The sequence below is a fragment of the Rhyacophila brunnea genome, unplaced genomic scaffold (genome assembly GCF_057557595.1).
Source record: "Rhyacophila brunnea isolate RB1 unplaced genomic scaffold, BYU_Rbru_1.0 scaffold_3, whole genome shotgun sequence".
NCBI classification, from domain to species: domain Eukaryota; kingdom Metazoa; phylum Arthropoda; class Insecta; order Trichoptera; family Rhyacophilidae; genus Rhyacophila; species Rhyacophila brunnea.
Window position 1 is genome coordinate 27,575,749 of NW_028232965.1, and position 25,630 is coordinate 27,601,378.

The 25,630-nt window shown below is 31.9% G+C and overlaps 2 protein-coding genes across 6 annotated transcripts in view; one reads left to right on the forward strand and one right to left on the reverse strand.

The window, feature by feature from the left end:
- Positions 1 to 9,935, forward strand: scaf6 (SR-related CTD associated factor 6). Of its 2 annotated transcripts, none has more exons than XM_085953138.1 (13): positions 1 to 162; positions 297 to 467; positions 584 to 885; positions 2,530 to 2,692; positions 2,778 to 2,925; positions 3,553 to 3,629; positions 3,748 to 3,946; positions 4,063 to 4,711; positions 5,398 to 5,552; positions 6,551 to 6,718; positions 7,530 to 7,808; positions 9,369 to 9,553; positions 9,735 to 9,935. In XM_085953138.1, exons 1-13 carry the CDS (start codon positions 138 to 140, stop codon positions 9,833 to 9,835), a joined length of 2,622 nt encoding a protein of 873 aa, XP_085809264.1. In that variant the 5' UTR covers positions 1 to 137; the 3' UTR covers positions 9,836 to 9,935. The 2 variants fall into 2 exon arrangements, with proteins under 2 accessions (XP_085809264.1, XP_085809265.1); XM_085953139.1 differs by having other exon boundaries at positions 5,398 to 5,531.
- LOC147068139 (flexible cuticle protein 12-like) overlaps positions 9,918 to 25,630 on the reverse strand; it is a 23,483-nt gene continuing 7,770 nt past the window's right edge. The window contains exon 4 of one of the 4 annotated variants that reach the window (XM_085953140.1): positions 9,918 to 10,481. In XM_085953140.1, the coding sequence (XP_085809266.1) occupies positions 10,413 to 10,481 (69 nt within the window). In that variant the 3' untranslated portion in view covers positions 9,918 to 10,412. Of the gene's footprint in view, positions 10,482 to 14,922; positions 15,140 to 15,964; positions 17,392 to 21,567; positions 21,757 to 25,630 lie in introns of those variants that run through there. The other 3 variants (XM_085953144.1, XM_085953143.1, XM_085953141.1) reach the window with 3 other exon arrangements.

Sequence of the window (25,630 nt, forward strand, 5' to 3'; positions counted from 1 at the left end):
AGCAACACTCAGTTAATTAAAATGGTGGCTGTTTTGTCCAACGTCGAGCTTAGTTTGGCGTTTATTCTACTATAAATAACGTCTTTTAAGAAATAGAAAGTTTAGATGAGCATTGTGCACATAATACTAATTTAAATATGGACTTACCGCAGCCCCCTCAAGGTTTGTCTTGAGCTTTACATTACATTACTTAGGAAAACAAAAATTGACAAACATAACCTGAATCATAGGAATATACTAACATTATTTCAAAAATATGACAAATTGTTTGACTTATAGCTATTTAATTATTTCAGATACGGATTTACGTAATATAATAGACAAACTAGCACAATTTGTGGCTCGAAATGGTCCTGAATTTGAACAAATGACTAAGTCAAAGCAGAAAAACAATCCTAAATTTAGTTTCTTATATGGTGGAGAACATTTTAATTACTATCAATACAAAGTAACCACAGAACAAGCGAGTAAGTATGACTAGTGACGGTAATTTTATTCGACTAATTATATGAGAAATACTTATGCTGCAACAATACGTCATAATTATATAGAACTACTTGACTTGTTATCCTGCTGTTTGTAGTTTTAAAACAATCATCGGATCGGCGCGGAGACAGCGGATACGCGGCTCAAAGCGGCCAATATAATATAAATCAACCAGCTGGGCCAACAATGAATATACAACAGGGCTTGGCAATGGCTGGCGGACTTCCTGTAAGACCTGATCTCTCGCAGTGGCTCGCCCGACATGTCTTACCAGAACAGAATCCACCAGTAGTCACATCTTTACCGGTGCCTCCGGCTGCTGAAGCAATCACAGCGCAGCAAACTGTACTTCAGGAACAAATTAAACAATCTGAAGCTAATCTTAATGCCCAACAAACAGTAAGTATTTACCTAATGCTTTGCATTTTTTTCTATTCAGTAGTTTCATTCACATAAAACATTATGTTCACAACAAATTATTCAGTACCTTTGATTTTATTGTATATAGCCCTTTTTTCGCCATTCGGCCGCAGCGAGTGCTATAAAAAGTGTGTGAGATAAAAAATATATTCATACTAAACTAGATACCCTCCCTACTAGGTCCTCGTAGTTCAGTGTGTAAGGCGCTGGCCTTTGATCTGGGGGTTCTTGGTTTGATTCCCGGTGAGGTCACAATATATTTATTTGATTTTCTCGAAACCTGGGTGTTTATGATTGTTTCACTTCTATTACTACACTACTGTCATTGGGCCTCATGGCATGCTGTAGTGCTAAAAAGAATATATATATATGTGTAATATATATATATATATATACACCAAACCACAGCATAAAGATGAATCCGCCGTCGGAAGAATGTTATTCTCATATCTTTCTTATCTTTTTTTATGGATAAACGAATATATCATCACCTCAATACTACAATAATTAGATAACTCTGATTTGGTCACTGTTGGGAAAGTGAAATTTAAATTTTACTTGATTAACATAAATCTAGGCTATAATTATATTTAAAATAAAAATGGAAAATTGTGCTTGTCTAATTGGGAATAATTAAATAATGTTCAATTGTATGAAAAAATATTGTAGAAATATTATTTTAATTATTTAATGCATTTTTGTTTTAAAGTTATCTAATATTTTCCTACACAAAATTAATACATTTCCCATTATTTTCTGACTTATTTAAGTACCTAGTTTTATCAATTTGTAAAGAAGAAAATGTAGAATCATATTCAATAGCTATCTCAAAAACAGTGAAAATCAACTTATCTAGTTGTAATATTGATGTGACGATATATTTTTGATCAGTGTACCATCACCAACGACTTGTATGTATTTTAACTTATGGAATAGTTTGCAATAATTTATTGATTCAGCAAGATAAATATAAAGGTCACTTGTTTTTTTTAAATCACCAATATATAAATTATTTTTGCATTGTCATATCGCACAATTCAAAGGGAACATTAATTTTGAAATACAAATTTGCTGTTAAGTCTTTACCACTGATATTTTTTAGGTAAGCACTAAATAATCGTCTTGTAAGGATCTTTGCCATTGAACAACGTAATACCTAATTGCAATTTTTTTGATGCTTGCTGATGCAGCTAATCAATATTTGGTAATTGTACCGCAGATGTTGTCATGAGCTTTTATATTTTTTTTTACGAAAACAGTAAATTCCATGTAGACAATTATAATAAATACCCTTTTCTGTCGGTGCATAGGCTTTCCGATCCAATAATTGTTAATTTGAAATTTTCATACATTTTGATGTATCATTATCACAAACTAAGGTTATATTAGGTTATATTTGGTTTGGGTAGGTTAGATTAGGTTAGGTTAGGTTAGGTTAGGTTTGGTTTGGTTTGGTCTAAAAAGAAAGTTATAAAATCTCATGACATCATCTGCGGCACTATTTAATCAGCTTCATACGACCATTAAATCGGAGACCTTTAATTTATGTTCTTGCACATATAGTTAGAATGTTAACATCAGTAAAAATACAGAGGATAATAATATATTGGTAAATATTTTCAGGTCTTAGTACAACAACAACAATCTGAAATAGAAAAAGCCGTTGCAAATGCACAGACTGAAATGATCCAAAATCTGTCGACTCAATGTAATATCTCTCTCACTGAATTCGATAACATTCTGCAACCCATCATTGACTCTTGTACCAAAGACAGTATATCTGCAGGTAAATATTTAAAACTAAACATTTCGTTTTATATTTTTCTCATGAATGAAGTAATATATTTATACTATTTTAATTATTATTCCAGGTAAGGGCTGGATTTTAAGCCATGCCACTTCGCATGACGCAGGAACTGTTGTGGCACAATACCTTCTTAAAAAGTTAACTGGTATTGGTGCAAATTTCACTCAAAAACTTCACATAATTTATTTGGTCAATGATGTTCTGCATCACTGGTAAGCGGTATGATTTATTTTTTGTGGGTGTCATGACTTTGATTACCTACCTGTTGTTTTGATGAATAATTTTACAGTCACATAATGCAACACTCCACAGTTTTTTTTGTTGTGTCTCCAGGGTCGGGATGTAAAATTTAAAATTGTCTGGAAGGTAGTGTAGGATTTCCTAAAAGAACACTTGTTAAATAATTATTACATAATGTGTATTTTGAATAATTACAATAATTATAAATAGTCAAACTGAGAAATTATGTATTTGTACTAAATGTACCTAATCAAAGTATCACCAGACAAGAGTCAAAGTTTTCGCTAAAAGTGCATCTAGGTCCTACCATCTGGCGATTAATTTTTTCCAGTAGCGTAGTTATTATGTACAAGTTTGAGAAAATGTTTATTCCTTCATTACACGAAATACTATAGCAATGGGAATATTAATTATTGAAACGGATTGAAGAAACATCATTGACTTCTTAGCTTGATTTCTCATATTCACTCGATTATAATTGAATTGTAGCTTATTGACGTTAATGTTAATATAAATCTTTTGTGAAGCTGCGAAATACGCAACTCAAGTGTTTTAGGCTAATAATAGTAGATGGAATAAAAAATGAATTTATGTTTTAGTGCAAGAAAGAATGCAGATGATCTCAAAAAATGTCTAGAGACTGCAGTGGTACCCATGTTTTGCAATGCCAGTATAGGTAATTATGAGTTCATCTGACATACAGTAAAATATGTAGTTAGTTTTCTTAAATGAGTCTTATTTTTTCACGCTTAGTCAATAATATTTTTTGTTACCAATGTGATTGATTTTTTCAGCCATTACCGAGGAGCAGGAAATAAAACTAAATAAACTATTAAAACTGTGGGAGTCAAAAAGCAATTATTTTGAGTCATCCGTCATTGATAAAATGAAAGATCCGACTAATTCTTATCAAGAATATCAGACAAACCTCATTTCGCAATATGCCAATCTCATAACACCTTTGGCACAACAGACTAAAACCACATTTGAAAAGTTAGTATAGATCAAAAATTATCCATAATGTTTATCTGTTCCTGCATATTATTATGATAATGTGTTCCTCCTATTGAAGTGTTTGTAACATTTTCACTTCATGATTGATTTTCCAGTTATCAAAAGCAACATCAGGCGTTTGTGGCTCACACCTTGCAACAGATACAGCAACTTGAAATCCAAAAACAAGTGTTGGAAGGGCAGGTGACTTTGAATCAACAAATCGCCCCCGACCAAAATGCAGTGATGACGCAGAACAATATGACAAATCAAATGCAACAAAATCCAAATTTTTGTCCGCCCGGTTTCACCGAACAGAGTATGTTCCCTCAGCAGGGTCAGATTCAAGGAAACCCGATGATGCCGTACGATCAATCGGGTTTCTGCAATACGAACCCTAATCGACAAATGTTCCCGGCCGGTGACCGAGCTCCGAGTGAACTCGGTTACGGATCATCCAACGGCCAACAAGGGAATGCTGATGAGAGCGGTTACGATTTTGATCACAGTTATAATCAAAACTCAAATAATGACACTGCCAATAGTACAGCGGAAGATGCTATGAATGAATTGAACTTCAATTTATCACAGCCGCCTCCTTGCTTTTTTACTGAGAGCTTGCCCCCGTCCTTCCAAAACGGTCTTCCAGATCTCTCAAAGCCCCCGCCCGGTTTCAATACCGTTCCGGAAGTGTGCCCAGAAGATCTTTTGCCGTCTGTACCATACTTTGAATTACCTGCAGGGCTGATGGTGCCACTGATAATGGTAGGAAAAAATAATATTTCATCATTATTAAAAAATTCATTTCATCTTAATTATGCAAATATTCACCTTTCTTTCATTGTTTTGATTTATTTTTGCAACACCAATTAAATAAATGTGGGTGGCTGTCTGCCATTACATCAATAAATATTTTGGAACTTTCTTTGACTATATTTCAAATTATCGTTTTTGTTCTTATTTTAAATATTTTTATCGAATCAATGAAAACTAGTTTTGAAGAATTTGTTGAAAATTTTTGAATGCTATTTAAATTACAAATCAAGATATGACAGAAAAAGAATCAAATTATAATTATTGTTTAGATTATCATAGCTATAATCATATGAATATAAAATGTACGCTACATATTATAAAACATGAATACATTCTTGTTAATGATTTTGAAACAAAGTTATTTTTGTTATTAAAGTAGAAATTATAAAAATAACTTTGTTTCAAAACCATAATAATGGAGTTCTACCATGTAAACACCAGTTCAATTAATATATTGAATAATTGAATTTAAGCGTACGCATTTCTTAATTTTTTATATGGAGGTGTTATGGAATATTTGTGATAGACAAAATTCTAAAGATATCTTCCGGTTGTCCTGCGATATAATGCATACATTTTGCATTATACTCTTTATTGAATGTTACATAAATAAATTAATATTATTGTTATTCCAGTTGGAAGATAGTGATTATAAACCTTTGGATCCGGACGCAATTAGGTTGCCTCCTCCGGCACCGCCGTCGGAACGTTTGTTATTAGCTGTTAACGCATTTTACTCTAAACCCAATCACACTAGACCCCAAGACAGGTATCAAATTAAATCCTTAGGGTAATTAATACTTATATGCAATTATGATTCTTATTACTTACTATAGTTTTACGTACTTTTTTTTGTAATATATTGTGGAAGAAATTTATGAGCAGAAAGGCTATTTTAACTATTATCTAAACTTTAATATTGGCATGTTTTAACTGTTTATAAATCATGTGACATTTAAGTTAGACGTTAAAGTTATCTATTCTTAAATACGTATGCATTAGTGCATTAGTTCAAAACTCTCTATATTTTTGTCAGTTAAATGTTTTTGTAATTAATTAAATCGCTCTGCTCATAGTTTTCATTCACATTTTTTTAAATGTACATATTGCTTGATCTGTTATGGCATTATGCAGTTCAAATATTCATTTGGTATTAAGCTTGCACAGCTGGCTGGAATAACGTTTAAATGTTGACATGTCTTAAAAAATACACAAACCTAATTTTTATACCAATATGATCCAGTTTGGATTAAACTGTAAAACTGATAACTTGTTTGTTGTTTCATAAATCTTTCTTTCGACCATGTCCGATCCTAATAGGATCATATGGGCCTCCACAGAGTAGAGGTTTGTATTAACAGATTTTGTTTTTTACGAGAAATGGATGTCAGCCACTTGCTCAACCTATTAGCTACATACCCTGACTCACACACAAATTGAAAAACAATATGTGTACTTGTCAGACCCAAGATTCGAACCTGGGACCCACGGTGTGATAGTCCAACGCGTTCACGCAACTCATAAATCAGTTAATAAAAAAGCCTTGAAAAAAAACCACAAACGTATTTTTTGAAGCATATCATCATTTGCTGATTATTGCATCCTATTTATCTAAAAATCATTCTTGTCTGATAGCCAACCATGTTTACCATTGAATTGTCAGCCATCAATTCAGTAAACCCACTCAATCTCCCTGGTCGAAAATTAACTGATCTAGCGGCTTTTTGAATGCATTATGCATTATGAAGGTGACTTGCGAGAAATTTCATAATTTTTATCTATTTTCAGAGAAGGATGGGAGAAGCTAGGTCTCTATGAATATTATAAAACCAAAAATTCTGTACGTCAACAAAAGGAAGAAGACATACGAAAAGGAAAGCGGGTGAAGTCCCGATCGCCGACTCCCGTTCAGTACGACTATCTCGGCAATCGGTCGCCGCCTACCAGAAGATATAGGTGATTCAAATTATTATAAAATGTTGAATGTTCAAAGCAGATCTGGCGCAAATGACATCCCCTTAATACATATAAACTTAAGCGTTAATTACATTAGATTTTTTTTGATTAATTTGGTTCATTTGTGGTTTTCCAAGCTAAATTAAGCACCGGGTTGGGGGGGTTAGATTTATGACAAATCAGCATATATAAACAGAGTCGATAACCAGTAATGTTCGATAATTGGGCAGGGAACAAGAGCCGGTGGGAGGAGCACCAAGGCGAGACAATACAATAGGTGTTATCTTAACAAAGCCCGCAATGCAACCATAGACAATAAACACATTGCCTACTTCCTGCATACTGGAAGAAATCATATTGATGGACAGTGGTTCAACTTTTTATTTTACTAGTCTGGCAATATGTTTAATGTCAGCGACGCCCCCACCATGGCGCAAAGGTGTGGTTAGGAAAAGTAGTGCAGTTCATCTCGCACGACCACAATAAAAGAATTTGATTAGTTTGGCAGTATTTGTTTATTTTTAAAATGGGCGGCTGGGAGGATGTCTTTGTGAGGGGTGGCAGTCAATACTCTTTGGAAAAGATATACTGATATCAAATGATTAAAGAATAACAGATTTATAGCCATTCTCTAAATTCTACTGCCTTTGTGCAATGTCTTTTTTGCATATTTGGATGAGGATTCAATGCTCTTTTCCTAAGTCTTACCATTTCATTGTATCCAAATTAAGATATTACATAATTACGAAACATCTCAACGGGCTATCAGTTGTACTTTGCAAAAAATATGAGAATGGGTGTTTGTTGACAGATCCAAGAGTCGAAGCAAAAGCCGAGAACGGTCACGGTCCAAATCACCAGCGGCGCCGCGCCACCGTTCTGTGTCCCCTGCAGACCGAGATCGAGGCGGCGGCCGACGCGGCAGCAGACGCTCTCGCCGATCTCCCATCCCCTCGCCCCCTCCTTCCATGATGGGGATGGGATCCTCACCCGATAGAGCCTCGCCTGAGATGATCGGTTTCAAGGGGACTGGACAATCAGGCCGCTCCTTTAAACCATCCGAGAGGTCACCTTCGCCGCCTGGCTTTTCGTAAGATTGCTTTAACTATTTTGTTTTTGTCGAATTGAATAGACAGTTTTTCATTTTTTTTTTAATTGATGGCAGTTAAAATTTTATTCACGAGATGCCGACTGTACTAAGCAATTATAATGAAGCGCGTAGGAAGGGTTCATGAAATAACATTTTTTTCTTCACGTAAGTTTATTATCACTATAAAATGTTTCCAGAACACCTATTTGCAGTGAAGAACGAGTAGACATTGAAAATGTAATATGTTGTCGCTCTAACTAAAATAGATTTTTATTGAATACGACAGTATTATCGAATACTTCTCTGTAAGATTCTTGCACCCATATTATGTTTAATCATCTCAAAGGCAATCTACAAAAGTCTCGTAATTTGTGTGTGTACAATGAGAAAATTTTGCAAATCTCGTAAATACTATGAATCATCATTTTGTATGGAATTCTTCTGGTTCTTTTTTTTCATTTAAAAATTTCGGAATTCTATTTATGGTTTTTACTATTTCCTGAAAAAAATGTGTTGGATTTACGAGGTTTACATAAATAATAATAATATTATGTAAGTTAATATTGCATTGATTGTAAGATGCATGTATTTTCCTATTATTTGGTTTTACAATCGCTGTCAAATATTTAGTAGCTGTGACAATCCCCGGAGGTACTGGAGTATGGTTGGTGCGTGGGGGGTAAGCTGATGTGGCGGAGCAAGTATTTGAGATGATGAAAATATAAATTAGTGGTTGGTTGTTTTTCCTGGTGGCATGACCAGAGCCAACTCCATCCTCGTGACGTTTCAGTTAACAAACCTTTTATAATGAATTCTGGTTGCGGATGGATTTAAGTTGACCCCTTCTAGTGAGATAAAAAGAGTGACAGCATTAAAACATGCAGAAATGGGTCAGCTGTTTGGGAGATAATCCCGAGTCAATAGTGGAGTACCTTTAAGAAATGCTGCTTGACTAAAACCCTTGAGGGATATGTTTTGAACACTCAACAGGGGATTTGAAAAACAAAACAATTGACAGCATGAAAATATTTTTTTTCATATACAAAATGAAATTAATAAAATAAACATCATTCATAAAATAAAAGTAACATGAATACGATACATTAAATTAACATTCATTTTGTAACGCGTTACAAAAAATAATCGACATTGTTTACCCTGCTTGGCCTGTCTGCACTTATTATGTAAAATTTGTTGATAACTGAAACAACCTGATCGTACACGCGTTATTCAACTCATTACAATGATTCCTGGCACATGTCAAAATAAGTGGTGAACAAAAAATATTAAAAAATGATCGCGATATAACAACTTTTCTGCAATCGCCGGGGTCGTGATGAACGAGGGTTACCCGTTTTCTAAAATAAGGGTGCATCTTATAATCAATGCAATATGGTATTGGATACTTTTTTGAAAAACAATAATATGGACAGCTGCATTGTTATTGAGCAAAAATGTTGTTTTGTCAGAATGGTTATAATTTATATTGAATTGAAGTATGAGTAATTACGAGTTTAATATGATTTTTATTGAAATATCCATAAATTTATTTGCAACCAGGGGCGGATCTTCCTTCGCAAATTCAAATCAACCTGAAATGTCAGAGCTTGACCCGTCGAACAAAGGTCACCAGATGTTAAGGAAGATGGGATGGGGCCAAGGTCTGGGTCTGGGTGCGGCAGGACAAGGAATAGTTGCACCCATCGATGCTGGTTCCGTGCGAGACCGTCAAGATAAATACAAAGGTGAATTAATACATTTTGTGTACTTATAGTAGAGAAGTAAGTTTATAAATTTTGTATCATGCTCCAAAAGATCAATGTGTACTTAATTGCATTACACTTCCTAGCCATACATTATATAATATTACAAATATAATAGTTTGGCTGGCTTACTAATCAGGCTTATATCTTTTTTATGTTTTAGGTGTGGGTGTAAATTTAAATGACCCTTACGAAAACTTCAGAAAAAATAAAGGTGCAGCGTTTATAACCAGAATGAAAGAAAGAGCGCTAGAAAGGACGTAATAATGTAATAAAATCAAAATCTTGTATAATATTGTCGTTATAACTTGAAATGAGTAAGTAATCTAAGATAGAAAGAATAAATAATAATCATTTTTTTCAATTGTTTTTATTATTCTCATTCCACCACCCTATGAATTTTTTATGCCTCATGGTAAACAAACAATAATTTACATCAGTAGCTGATTATGAATTGATATGTTTTTCCCAGCTTATTTGATAATTAAAATTCTAAATTTGTGAAATAGTGGTCAGGAATCAACAATGAAACATTTTGGAAATGAACAATGAAATATAATATGCGAAATTTTGGTTGTAAATGAATAATGAAACTTTATTTTCATGCAAAATATCACATAATGATGTTATAAATACAATACATAATAATATGTTGAACAATTTATTCCTATTGAGGTATCACTGTATAAAATATAATATTGCAAGTAGCATTAACGAAATAAAGTTGGTAGGTACTCATATATCTCAATAAATTAATAAAATAATATGTACTAACCATCTAGATAGAATGTTACATTGTCATACTCAAAGAAATTACGAAAGCAGTTAGAAGTGTCGTCATCTATCCAAGGAGAGAAGCAACGAGACCGGCGGAGGGAGGTCCCTCTGCTATGGTGTATCCAAGTGGTGCCTAGAAATATTTTGGAAAGAAATTATAGTTTTTTTAGAAAAATTTTACATGAATAGGCAAGGGATCATGTTGTTTAAATATTAGTACTAAATCATATTTTAAAACTTTTTATAATTAAAACTTTGGTCATAATATGCATATCTATAGCGCCACCGAGCCAATCAATCTCTATAATTCGCCAGTATTTGATTGTCAAATTCAGTAGTCTGCTGCGTACAAGTATAATACAACGCAGATGAGACGAGTTTATTTTGGAAACTTCTCCTTCGTAAAACGTACGTTCATCGCGAAGAAAGTAATGCACCAGGAGGAAAGTGTCCCAAGGACCGCATCACAATAATTATGCTGTGCTCCAATGCAACCGGGACACACAAACTGATGTTTTTGGTCACAGGGAAAGCCAGGAATCCTAAGCCATACAAGAATATCTGCCTCACTGATCAACTGGTTGTGTGAAGTGATGTACTGTTTAATATTTAGTTAATAAACTTAGTTTATAAATATGTATAATTTAGTAAATACTTAATTTTGATTATAAATAAAACTAATTTGCTAGTACAAATTTATCAAAAAAACTATTTTTTACGAAATACCTGTTTTAATTTTTACCATATTTTGTATATAAATGCACTATAATCCGCCGTTTTCACTAATTGGATACTTGTTTGGTTTTTGGGGTGGCGGATTAATGAGAGAGTACTGTACATCTTAATTGTTACTAAATGTGCATTCTAAGTCCAAAATAATAAAGTTTGGTAATTCTGGAAAATATTAATACCTATGAAAGAAGGGTATATTAATTTAATCTGGAAAAATTTATGGTGTCACCGGTAAGCATTCATATGTTTGTGGCACTCTAATGAGACTTTTTTTATTTTTGTTCCAAATATAACAAAGATATTATTTACATTTTTGTAATAAAGCACTTTTAGAAATGAATTATACATTGTCAGTATTCGTTTTATAGATATCATTCAAATTTATTTATTTTACATATAATGAACATAACAAATTATACATTTAAAGCGTTCACGACATGGCATAAAATAAGTGTTAATAATTTTTAAAATAAAAAATACAGAAATGTGAGTTAATAATACAATAAGAAATGAAATAAGAGAAATAAAATAACAAAAATAAAAGTAGATAGTAGAGAAGCATACAGAGTGAATTTTGATAGATCCTATTTTAAAAACTTTTAAAACAACGTCCATCTAAATTCACCCTCACGTAAGTGGAATATATCAATATCTGAAGCGATTTCATTAAACATGGTTATTGGCATTACGAATGGCAGGTTAGTTCTGCACCTTGGGAGAACAAACAACGGATGCCCTCGATTCCTAAGGTAATTATCAGAGACACAGAAGCCAACACCACCAAGAATGGCAGAGTTCTCATTTACGCCGCGTATAAGTCTGAAAAAATATGTAGCTAAATAAAGATCCTTTCTAAATTTTAAGCTACAGTATCAAAAATCTGTTAATATAAAGCCGGCGCTCCATTGGCATGCAAGTCAGACGATTTACAGTCTTCGGACTTTTTTTTCGCGTGGAGCACCCCAGATCTGCGAACTTTTTAATCCGCAGACCAGGCTCGCTGGATTTCAAACATGTTTGATATTTTACTCTCCGAGTTGCCAGACTTCGTCCGTCGATCACTATGCAAATTCAATTTGAAATAATTACCACGCGATCATTCGGACCGAACAAAATTTGTAATTGTTTTAAACATTTTCATTGATTAATTTGTTAATTTACACATAAGAAAATGAGAGATTTATCAATTTTTTTTTTATTTGTATTTATGAAATTCATAAAATGAAACGTAAAACTTGTGTTGTTTTCACTGCTATATTATTTTATGCAAGTCTAGATATAAATAACACAAAATTATAGGATTATCGGAAGACGATAATCGCAACTTTTGACTTTTGGCAGCTCGATTTTTATTCGTTCGTTGATCAGTAGCAGAGCATAGACAAATCGGACTATTTTTTGGCTCGCCAATGGAGCGCTGGCATTAACCTCTACTCTGTGGAGGCCCATATGATTCTATTAGGATCGGACATGGTCAGAAAAAAAACGTAAGCATACCTAAGAGAAAGTCAGTCGGATAGAGCCACGGATAATATCCATACAGCCGAAAGTAAAGGAGTCTCAAAAATTTCTTTTGGACTCTCCACCATAAGGCCGTACCTACTTCAACCTCCCAACAAAAACTCGTTTTGGTCATATTTGAGTTGGATATAAAAATGAACCCTCCCAGAATATCTCATCTACATAATTTTAATAAAAAAATGAAATTTTTAAATACATTTTTTTATACAAAGACCTACAAAAGAAGTCATGGGAAACCTGTAGGCCCTGTAACCTTTGGGCCACATCTGGCCAACAAACTGTGGCCCTTGTTTATAATTCTAGAATTGATGTTAAATTTCATTAAATTAATAATTTAACTTTTACTACATTTGGTTATTTGGCCATAATATGTCCTAATTTTTGTGGCCCGCCGCAAGTATTTTAATTTTGGTCTGCAGAGTAAAAAATTTTGCTCATTTCAGGACTGACAAAAATATGAGAAATTCAAAATATCAATGTAAATATCTCAAAACAGTGTTATTTACGTAAAGATAGTAACTGTAAGGGATTTAATATATAAATTTACGAATAAAGTGTTCCATAAATATTATGTCATTAAATAATAAATTGTATTATTATCCATTTGTATCATTGACTTCTAAGGATACTATTAAAATTCTCAATATTTTAGTGGACACATAACAGAATTTGTTGAAGATATTAATGTAGATTTACAATTATCACCCTTCTTTCAATGTAGAAGAGTTCATTTTTCAACTAAATACAATATGTTTCATGGAATAGAAAGTATGGACACCGACCGGTTGGTACAATAACAATCCTATAAAGTGATGAATGGATTGCAATGTAATCAGAGTAACATTTTCGACCATCTCATTTACCACCCTAAATTTTATTACTGTCTGCCATTGTTAACAAACAATTTATTTACCTATATGAGCAGATTATGAATTATTAACTCCATAGAATATGGGTGTTTTAAGATTTTTTTATGAGGATCGGTTGTTGGCTATATTTTGTTTTTGATTGAAAAGACAATTTTGTTAATTTTCAGCCATCATGAGCCGAATCAACAACCCATCGATCAAGTGGCTGGCAATATAATATCTTGTTTAGTTAAATTCAAATTTATTTATTTACATATGCCTAGTGAACTAAGATGTACAAAAATGTTTTAAAAAGTATTAAAAACCAATATAAAAAGAATATAATATTATTGAGTAAATAAAAAAATGATGTGGTAAGTACATGGAAGTACGCTGAATGAGCTAAGTAGACCATATTTTAAGAATTTATAAAACAACTTCCACCCAAACTCATCCTCACGTATGTAGAATATATCAATATTCGAAGCGATTTGGTTAAAGACAGTTATTGCCCGCTCAATTAGCATTACCAATGGCAAGTTAGTTTTGCATCTTGCGAAAACAAACAACCAATGTTCACGATTTCTAAGATAGTTATCAGGGATATACAGGTCAACACTAACAAGAATGGTAGAGTTCTGCCATTGATTGAATATTGGAAAAACAATACCCGCGAGAGTATTAAATGACAAAAGATTACCTACTTATTAGTATGTCTCAATATAGAAGTCCAGTTTGTTACAATTTCCCCAATTTAATATTACCTATATTATCTGTTTCAAGTTTGAGCTGATGACAATTCCAAGATAACAAATTCCATGAAAAGTTTCAAGACATCAGCGAACAACAAAAACATAATATTTTTAATAACCAATGTTTTAAATTAATGTCCTTGACTGATAGACGCCGAACGGTACATATTGTTATAGATTCGTCAAACAATAATTCTCGAATAACTTCAGACATCGATCAGACAATCCAATAAGTTGGAGTTTTTTCATCAGGTTATTGTCATGATCAACTCTGTCAAATGCTTTTCAGAAGTCATTGTAAAAACAGTCAACCTGACAGCCTATATCCAGTGCTGACGACACAATCGGTCAATGCTATCAGGTTAGTTTTCGTTGATCGGCTTGCTCCAAATCCATGTTCATTCATTATAAGTGACACAATTTTTTGAGAAATCATGTGCATGATCTTCTCAATAACTTTTGCAGGTGCAGAGAGAACAGCTGCCGGTCTGTAATTCTTCGCTAATGACTCTGGACCATTCAATTGAACTAACCATAAATATCTTCCACACTTCCGGAAAGATACCCATTTCCATTGTAAGATTAGGTACTTGTGCTTCACGGTGGGCGCAATCGTGGCCTGTTCTTGAATTATGAGTTAGGACAATACTTTATTTTCATAATTAGATTTAAGTTTTTAATCAAATTCCAAATTTCAAAAATAATAACCAATTATGTATTTACTCAATAGGTACTTTATTCAAGTTTTAACCATTAGGTGTAGAATAACTGCTCATATTTTTGTATTTCGAAAACTCTTCTGAGTTATAATCTCCAATAGACAATCTTCAGTCTTCTCATACAGTCTCGTTGAATGTTATAAGTAAAGCATGTCATCTGTTTCCTTCAAATATCTATGGCAATCTTCTGTCGTTGAATCGTATGTTGATCTCGGGTTCCTAAGTATAAAGAGATTGGGGTATATTTTGTAAAATAAATATAATATATTATGTAATGCGCTTATAAGTGGTTACGCTCAGAGCACTGGTTCCCATTTTTAGTCGAGACCTTATGATAGTTAAGTATTTACATAAAAATGCGTTTTTAATAAGGTGAAGCAATACATATAAAATAATCATAAAATTAAAATTTAAATCTGGACTATTGATCATCACAATTTCTCTTACTTTATAACTGTTTCATGATTAAATTTAGTCACAACACCCATTTTTATGCTGTATATACAACATAACAGAAACTTTTGATTATTTACAGTGTAGCATAATATAAAAATGCTTAGTTCAAAATCAAATACTTTTAAATTTTACCAAGGCTAAGACAATACACGTTTCGATTTGTCATTTAAATAAATGTAGCCCCATAAGTAGGTATTGTACTTCAGGACAACCTTTGCCTCGACGATTGTGAATCGAAATGACAATCTAATAAAATGCTGTGATAATATTTTCGATTTTAAGAAAAAAATTAGGTAGAACCGAGTGCTACTCGATTTTTTCCACGGCGTTGTTCTCTGCAAATTCGTGCATAGAAGATTTAAATGCTTCAGGTGATTTTCTCATTTCGACAATTTTATTACATTTGACTAGCTGTGTTTGGTTATTGCTGAACGGTTAGGTATATAATATTGTTTGTTAACATTTTTGTTGATTTATTGTACCTAACTGTTTTTTCCACTTCCAGCCAAATTCTCTGATATTGTTATTTAATTATAATTTATATACTTAATCAATATTTTTTCACTTTTCTATTGATTTTTTGGCAACCTCCTAGAAAACATTGGGAACCCGTGGCTTAGGGCGTCTCTACACTAGCGGCGAAGTGTCTGGCGCCTGAGAGTGAGAGTCTGCGGGTACGGCTATCAAAAATTATTATTTTTTTTTAGCGATACTTCAATTGTTTTGTATTGATTATTTTCTTTCAATATGGCACATACCGGTGGTGAATGAATATGTAAACACCTGTATATTTTACGACTTTTTTGAAAAAGAAAATGACTCACGGACAAACATCATTTGATACGAATAATTGCAAATATCAATACATTATTTTTAGTACAATATACACAGAGTATTGACAGTTTTTCTTTTGATATAACGACTCTATGTGTGGAAAAATGAATACCGGGTGACTGCTGAGTTTAACGTAACGATGTGGACAAGGAGATTAGAGTAACATTTTTGAGATTTTTCGGTATGTTCTGACTTTGGGCGCTGCGCAAAAATCATGATGCAACAAGGTCACCATGAACTGAATAAGTTTGGGAACCTATGTAGGTACAACTATTAAACATACAGCAAAACGTCAAAGGTGCAGAGTTGTAAAAAAATCATAGTATCGCAGAACATTTTATGTTTTAGCCTGTATAAATAATAGTACCTACTCATCAAAAGGACCGGATAAGATAATTCGGGGTTCTAGGCACGAGAAAATATTATATTTAAAAATTGCAGTCAGTTTTTCTGCGATTACATATATACAAATTCAAATGCTCATGGTTGAAAAATATTATTTAATAAGTACCTACTGATCTTCATAGGATAATAAACATATTATATACAAATAATAATTCCGAAAAATGTTCACTGTTATTTGTATAATGTTATGACATCTCTATATATAGGTATAGAATGTTAAATTGCCATGGTCATGGAAATGAAAAAAAAGGATTACGTTCTGACGTTTCATGGAAATAATTTGGAATGCACATACATTTTGAAAAGAATGTTCATTTAATCTTTAATTAAAATTGAAAATTTTTGAAAAATGATTGTGGTAGGGGACAACGATAGAAATATTGAAAATGAATTACAAAATTTTCAGATGATTTATGGACGCAATTTTTGCTTATGAAATGGACAATTAAACTATTTTTATTTTTGCGTGAAATATCACATTTTGTTGGTATAAATGATATTTTTATAATAATGTTATTTGTAGGTACATATTAAAGTGTTGAAAAATTCCTATTGTGTTTCACTGAATAAAATATAATATTGTAGGAAACATACATCCGAATAAAGTAGGTACTTCATATATCTCAATAAATTAATATAGTATATAATAATATTTGGATAGAAGATTATGTTGTCATGGCCAAGGAAATTAAGGAAGTAATTTGTGTACGTGTTGCCACCTATCCAAGGAGAGAAGCACCGAGACCAGAGGAGATATCACTTGGCGGAGCTGGCGTCTAGAAATATTTTGAAAAATAAATCATTTGAGCCTTAATTTTGACTTAATATTAGTGTTTATTAATGTTTAAAACATTTTATAACTAACATATTGGTCATATATTGTATACCTGTGGCGCATTATAACGCTTATGGAAAGTAGCACAAGGCCCACTATAGTCAGATTATGACACGAAACTGTATTTTTCGATGGTAGTGTTAGTTATTGCTCATACTTCGAATGCAATATGTTGAACTATTTATAGAAGAAGATGAAGGTTGCATATTATGTAAATAAATGGTATTTATTTGAACGAAATATGCAATCCAAAATCTTCATTAATCACGAACAGGTTACCAGATTCAATAGTAATAAGAAAGTGCTGCAAAACATCCAATATGAAAAAATGAATTCACTAAAATAAGCCTATGTATGGATACTTGTCTTAAATCGATACATCCATAGTGTCTACTCAATGAGATTCTGATATTTAAAGTAACAACATGGCAAGTGGGTACCAGAGTGTAAGCCTACAAAGAAAATTCTTAATATGTAATGGTAATAGCATTCAGTGATAAAATGTGTTACCAAGTGAGACAAAAAGTCGAAGGAGATCAATGAACTCATGGTGATAGTTTATGGGAGTCTGTTCCTTTAAACTATGTATATAAATTATGAAGCAAGCAGTTTAATAATGTGGAGTCCATTAAAGACGATCCTCATAGAGGGCGACCCATCCAACGTCAAAAAATGGTATTTCAAGTAGGTATCTTGAAAGTTTAGTTTGAAAAATAATTTGTGATATAAGATTTATCAAAGGTTAGTGCGATATGTATCTCGTACATGCTGAAACAATACAAGAATAGTACTGGGTAAGAATTCTGCATGGAACATTATACAAAACAATTCTGGAGAGAGTAACCGCTAACGGAATAACTGCATTACGTAAGTATTACCAAGAAGGCGAGTCGTGGAAAGCTCAAGAGTGCTATTTGTTTACAATGACGCATCGATGCACGTGTCGATAAAGACACAAGCTGCCATCCGAGGATGTAGATTTTAGCAGATAAACCACTTACTTACATTACATTTTTATTCTGGTTCCCTAAAGTTTTTCTAAAGGTTTTTCTAATAAGACTTTCATAGACAGCGATTTTCAAGCAATACGGAAGTCAAGGAAGCGGTAAGGGCATAGTTTTTAGAGCAATAGATATTTTTATTCACAATAGTTAATATTATTGCATGAGTAAGATACGTATGTAGAAGTAGACAAAGCGCATTTAATTGTCAGGATACCGGAGGCGCGTTTCCATTCCGTGTCGACATTGGCAACAAGTTGCTGGCAACCTCATTAAATTTCACTATAATTTCATAATTTATATGACCATAAATTATTTCAATCGCAACATGACGCAACCGATTCGTGAGAAAATTTAAAAGGGTGCCTCCGAAGATTTAAAACTTACCACTCAGTTATTAAATTATGTATATTGAAATTTGAAAAAAATCCTTTTTTCTCACATCTGAGTGGATTATAGGTAAGAAAATCCCTCTTTAAAAGTAGGGGTTTTAATGGATATTGATTATAAGGTAAAATATGTTAATTAACTATGTAGATGCGAACAGTAAACAAAATAAAAAAATGCCCCCTCAACGTAAAATTGTATCTTTGACATCGATTTCTTTTCATTTAGCTTGTAGGTATTTAGGTAGATATATACGAATGCACCTATATATATTAAGCAATTAATAGAGATCGGCTATTATTGACAGTTTTAAATAATTTAATATTATATTTATAAACATTTATTTACCAATATTTTACATATAATCTCTGAATATACAATATTATAATAAACTTGCTACTCTTGAAGTAGTTATCCAGGAACTATATAAACTTATTTCACAAATTCACTTCGCGAGCTTTAAATGAAAGCAGTCACGTCATCGTAGGATTATGCAGGGCATGCGTTGCTTGGAGACATATTAGGCAGAAATGACAAATATTACGCACAGGTTTGATGATAGATTTCGTAGTTGTGAGATGAATGGGTGTATATATATATATATATATATATATATATTATATAATAGAAAAGGTATTTATTAAATATACCTTCATTATTGTAATTCACATACTTCCGTTTAATTCGATGATTGTAAATATAAATCTATGAAAACTATTTTTCAAATAGGTACTAAATTGGTAGGTATTCTACTGTACGTATGTACTTATGTATTATGATTTCTAGACTGTTTCAAATGAAACATGTTTATATAATTTATAAAAAATTAAATTGTTTGAATGCATAGATTTATTTGGAAAATTAAAATTCGATTGTTAATTTTTATCGTACGGGGCGTCAAGATCAGTCATTGCGTTGGGTCTCTACGTCACTAAACACGCTGCTGCAGAAGACTATATTCTATAATATCATCGCTTTCTTTCTTGTAGATAATATGGTGAATCATATCGATATTATAAATTTTCAAAACTAATGTTCACACCACATTTCGTTGATACTACTTTACTGTATTTAAAACAACATAGGTATAATTAAAAAAATAAGCTGAAATAGTTCGTCGAAGAAATAACAATACTTTCCCTTTAAGGCGAAGCCTTTACTGAGCCGTTTTTAAAGAGACACCTACCGGAAAAATACGAAGCTTGCAATTTGAGATTTTTTATTGATAATTTACAATTTCAACTAAATTCATTTATAAATATGTATCTGAAAACATTAAAAAGAAAAATATTTTTTATTTTAAGTCAAAGATAAACTTACAATTGTAAAAAATGTAAAAAATGTGAATTTGTTAAATCAGACCGCACCCTATTATTACATATATTTTATGGTCATATTTATTATTAAAATTTATTTTATTAAGTTTTCTAAGCATCACTTAAGAGATTTTTGACTAATTCATAGTTTTAATATTTTTTACATCTATTTTAAAAAACATCGATTTTTATAAAAAATATAAATGTGTATAACTTGAAGTCCTTTTTATTTTTATCAAATCAAGCTTCAATATTAGGATCATACATAAATAAAATTTTGTAATATCTTTATAATCAATAAATAATAAAAATCGATTATTTTCTTTCAATATGGTACATACCGGTGGCGAATGAATATGTCAACACCGGTATATTTTACGACTTTTTTGAAAAAGAAAATGACTCACGGACAAACATCATTTGATACGAATAATTGCAAATATCAATACTTTATTTTTAGTACAATATACACAGAGTATAGACAGTTTTTCTTTTGATATAACGACTCTATGTGTGGAAAAATTAATACCGGGTGACTGCTAAGTTTAACGTAAAGATGTGGACAAGGAGATTAGAGTGGCATTTTTGAGATTTTTCGGTATGTTCTGACTTTGAGCGCTGCGCAAAAATCAGATGCAACAAGGTCACCATGAACTGAATAAGTTTGGGAACCTATGTAGGTACAATTATTAAACATACAGCAAAACGCCAAAGGTACAGGGTTGTAAAAAAATCATAGTATCGCAGAACACTTTATGTTTTAGCCTGTATAAATAATAGTACCTACTCATCAAAAGGACCGGATAAGATAATTTGGGGTTCTAGGCACGAGAAAATATTATATTTCAAAATTACAGTCGGTTTTCATGCGATTACATATATACCAATTCAAATGCTTATGGTTGAAAAATATTATTTAATAAAGTACCTACTGATCTTCATAGGATAATAAACATATTATATACAAATAATAATTCCGAAAAATGTTCTCTGTTATTTTTATAATGTTATGACATCTCTATATATAGGTATAGGATGTTAAATTGCCATGGTCATGGAAATTAAAAAAAAGGATTACGTTCTGACGTTTCATGGAAATAATTTGGAATGCACATACATTTTGAAAAGAATGTTCATTTAATCTTTAATTAAAATTGAAAATTTTTGAAAAATGATTGTGGTAGGGGACAACGATAGAAATATTGAAAATGAATTACAAAATTTTCAGATGATTTATAGACGCAATATTTGCTTATGAAATGGACAATTAAACTATTTTTATTTTTGCGTGAAATATCACATTTTGTTGGTATAAATGATATTTTTATAATAATGTTATTTGTAGGTAAGTACATATTAAAGTGTTGAAAAATTCCTATTGTGGTTCACTGAATAAAATATAATATTGTAGGTAACATACATCCGAATAAAGTAGGTACTTCATATATCTCAATAAATTAATATAGTATATAATAATATTTAGATATAAGATAATGTTGTCATGGCCAAGGAAATTAAAAAATTAATTTGTGTACGTGTTGCCACCTATCCAAGGAGAGAAGCAACGAGACCAGAGGAGATAGCACCTGGCGGAGCTGGCGTCTAGAAATATTTTGAAAAAGAAATCATTTGAGCCTTAATTTTGACTTAATATTAGTGTTAATTAATGTTTAAAACATTTTATAACTAACATATTGGTCATATATTGTATACCTGTGACGCATTATAATGCTTATGGAAAGAAGCACAAGGCCCACTATAGTCAGATTATGACACGAAACTGTATTCTTCGATGGTAGTGTTAGTTATTGCTCATACTTCGAATGCAATATGGTGAACTATTTATAGAAAATGATGAAGGTTGCATATGTAAATAAATGGTAATTATTTGAACGAAATATGCAATCCAAAATCTTCATTAATCACGAACAGGTTACCAGATGTAATAGTAATAAAAAAGTGCTGCAAAAAATCCAATATGAAAAAATGAATTCAATAAAATAAGCATATGTATGGATACTTGTCTTGAATCGATACATCCATAGTTTCTACTCAATGAGATTCTGATATTTAAAGTAACAACATGGCAAGTGGGTACCAGAGTGTAAGCCTACAAAGAAAATTCTTAATTTGTAATGGTAATAGCGCTCAGTGATAAAATAAGTTTCCAAGTGAGAGAAGAAGTCGAAGTAGATCAATGAACCCATGGTGATTGTTTATGGGAGTCTGTTCCTTTAAACTATGATTATAAATTATGAAGCAAGCAGTGTGATAATGTGAAGTCCATTAAAGTCGATCCTCATAGAGGGCGACCCATCCAACGTCAAAATATGGTATTTCAAGTAGGTATCTTGAAAGTTTAGTTTGAAAAATAATTTGTGATATAGGATTTATCAAAGGTTAGTGTGATATGTATCTCGTACATGCTGAAACAATTCAAGAATAGTATTGGGTAAGAATTCTGCATGGAGAATTTGGAGCTGCTGGGTAGGTGAGGCAGGATCCAGTTTTCCCCATTATTTGGTGACGAGATGAAACATGGATGTATCCCTAAAAGTTCAAGGTGGAGAAATCTACTAACAAAATTGTTTCAACTGTCACCTGAGATACGGAAGGTCTTTTATGCATGGACTTCATGCCATACAAAACAATTCTGGAGAGAGTTACGCTAACGGAATAACTGTTACGTAAGTATTACCAAGAAGGAGAGTCGTGGAAAGCTAAAGTGTGCTATTTCTTTACGACGACGCATCGATGGACATGTCGATAAAGACACAAGTTGCCATCCGAGGATATAGATTTTAGCAGCTAAACCACTTACTTACATTACAGTTTTATTCTGGTTCCCTAATTCTGGTTCCTTTCATAGACAGCGATTTTCAAGCAATACGGAAGTCAAGGAAGCGGTTAGGGCATAGTTTTTAGAGCAATAGATATTTTTATTCACAATAGTTAATATAATTGCATGAGTAAGATACGTATGTAGTAGTAGACAAAGCGCATTTAATTGTCAGGATACCGGAGGCGCGTTTCCATTCCGTGTCCACATTGGCAACAAGTTGCTGGCAACCTCATTAAATTTCACTATAATCATCATAATTTATATGACCATAAATTATTTCAATCGCAACATGACGCAACCGATTCGTGAGAAAATTTAAAAGGGTGCCTTCGAAGATTTAAAACTTACCACTCAGTTATTAAATTATGTATATTGAAATTTGAAAAAAAATCCTTTTTTCTCACAACTGAGTGGATAATAGGTAAGCAAATCCCTCTATAAAAGTAGAAGTTTTAATGGATATTGATTATAAGGTAAACTATGTTAATTAACTATGTAGATGCGAACAGTAAACAAAATAAAAAAATGCCCCCTCAATGTAAAATTGTATCTTTGACATCAATTTCTTTTCATTTAACTTGTAGGTATTTAGGTAGATATATACGAATGCACCTATATATATTAAGCAATTAACAGAGATCGGCTACTATTGACAGTTTTAAATAATATAATATTATATTTATAAACATTTATTTACCAATAATTTACAAATTATCTCTGAATATACAATATTATAATAAGCTTGCTACTCTTGAAGTAGTTATCCAGGAACTATATAAACTTATTTCACAAATTCACTTTGCGAGCTTAAAATAAAAGCAGTCACGTAATCGTAGGACTATGCAGGGCATGCGTTGCTTGGAGACATATTAGGCGGAAATGACAAATATTACACACAGGTTTGATGGTAGATTTCGTAGTTGTGAGATGAATGGGTGTATATATATTATATAATATAAAAGGTTTTTATTAAATATACCTTCATTATTGTAATTCACATACTTCCGTTTAATTCAATTGTAAATATAAATCTGTGAAAACTATTTTTCAAATAGGTACTAAATTGGTAGGTATTCTACTGTACGTATGTACTTATGTGTTATGATTTATAGACTGTTTCAAATGAAGCATGTTTATATAATTTATAAAAAAATAAAAATTGTTTGAATGCATAGATTTATTTGGAAAATTAAAATTCGATTGTTAATTTTTATCGTACGGGGCCTCAAGATCAGTCATTGCGTTGAGTCTCTACGTCACTAAACACGCCGCTGCAGAAGATTATATTCTATAATATCATCGCTTTCTTTCTTGTAGATAATATGGTGAATCATATCGATATTATAAATTTTCAAAACTAATGTTCAAGCCACATTTCGTTGATACTACTGTATTTAAAACAACATAGGCATACTTAAAAAAACAAGCTGAAATAGTTCGTCGAAAAATAACAATACTGCCCCTTAATTCAAAATATAAAATTGTGGTCAAATTAACTTTGGTGCTATAAAAAATTAAACTTTTTTAATGTCGTGTAATCAGAACAAAATTATGATTCACAGTAATATAAAAAATCCAGAAAAAACATATTTCACTAAAACCGACACCTATCTCAAAAAGGTGTTATTTACATTTGGAGACAAGTTTTTGCATAAAGGAACTAATAATATATCACGTATTTCCGAATAAAGTACTCCTTATAAGTATGTCAATAAATTAATATATTATTATGAATTAGTATCTACATAGAATGTTACATTGTCGTGCTCAAGAAAGTTGAAGAAGTGATGGAAAGTTTCGCCATCTATCCAAGGAGTGAAGAAGCGAGAGGAGGTCCTTGTAAATTATGGTCCGGTCTTACAACATGGTGGATATGGCCTGATGATTTCTAGAAACATTTTGGAGTGGACAACGTCAATAAATTTGAGGTCTTTAATTTTAATTCTCGAAAATGAATAAGAAATGGTAATATTATATTTTGAAATTATTAGTGATGAAATTAATTTGATGATAAATGTTAGTATTTGCTTGTTTTTTTTAAATTTTGCATTTTGTTAGTACCTATAGATGTGATTTTTTAGACATTCATAAAACTCACATACATTGAAACTTCGTTCCTATAGGGCGGAATATATTTATGAAAACAAGATGGAAAACTGTAAATTGTATTACCATTTTGATACTAGTAGGCATGGTACACACAGCTCAAAGTATATCTCAATAAGTGAATCTAAAAGTATTTATTTGAGTCAATGCATTATTTAAAATAACAAAAGATGTCACACGAAATAGGTATATTACGAGAATAAATTACCCGGCAATTCGTCCTGAGCAACGAAAATAAATTACTGAATTGCCATGCTCAAAAATTCATGGGTGATTTCATTATTCTTTTATTCATCTGGAAATTCAAATATTCTCTTGAAAAAATACCGACCGAGGTTTCAATGTACCTATGTACTATGAATACAAAATTGTTATTTCGTAGATATTCCCAAATATATTAATATTATTCTTATTTATTCTCTACCGGAGGTCGTGATCAAAAATTCTCGAACAATAATAATTATGAGTAGCTAACTTTTAGGTTTGTTTCTGGAGAATTGAATTTCACACTTCACATCTTATAGCGGA

Excerpts from the sequence above, each read along its gene's own strand:
- scaf6 (XM_085953138.1), top strand. The coding sequence starts at position 138 with ATGGACTTACCGCAGCCCCCTCAAG. Across the intron at positions 468-583 it reads AGTAACCACAGAACAAGCGA|TTTTAAAACAATCATCGGAT; the intron begins GTAAGTATGACT and ends TGCTGTTTGTAG. Across the intron at positions 886-2,529 it reads ATCTTAATGCCCAACAAACA|GTCTTAGTACAACAACAACA; the intron begins GTAAGTATTTAC and ends AAATATTTTCAG.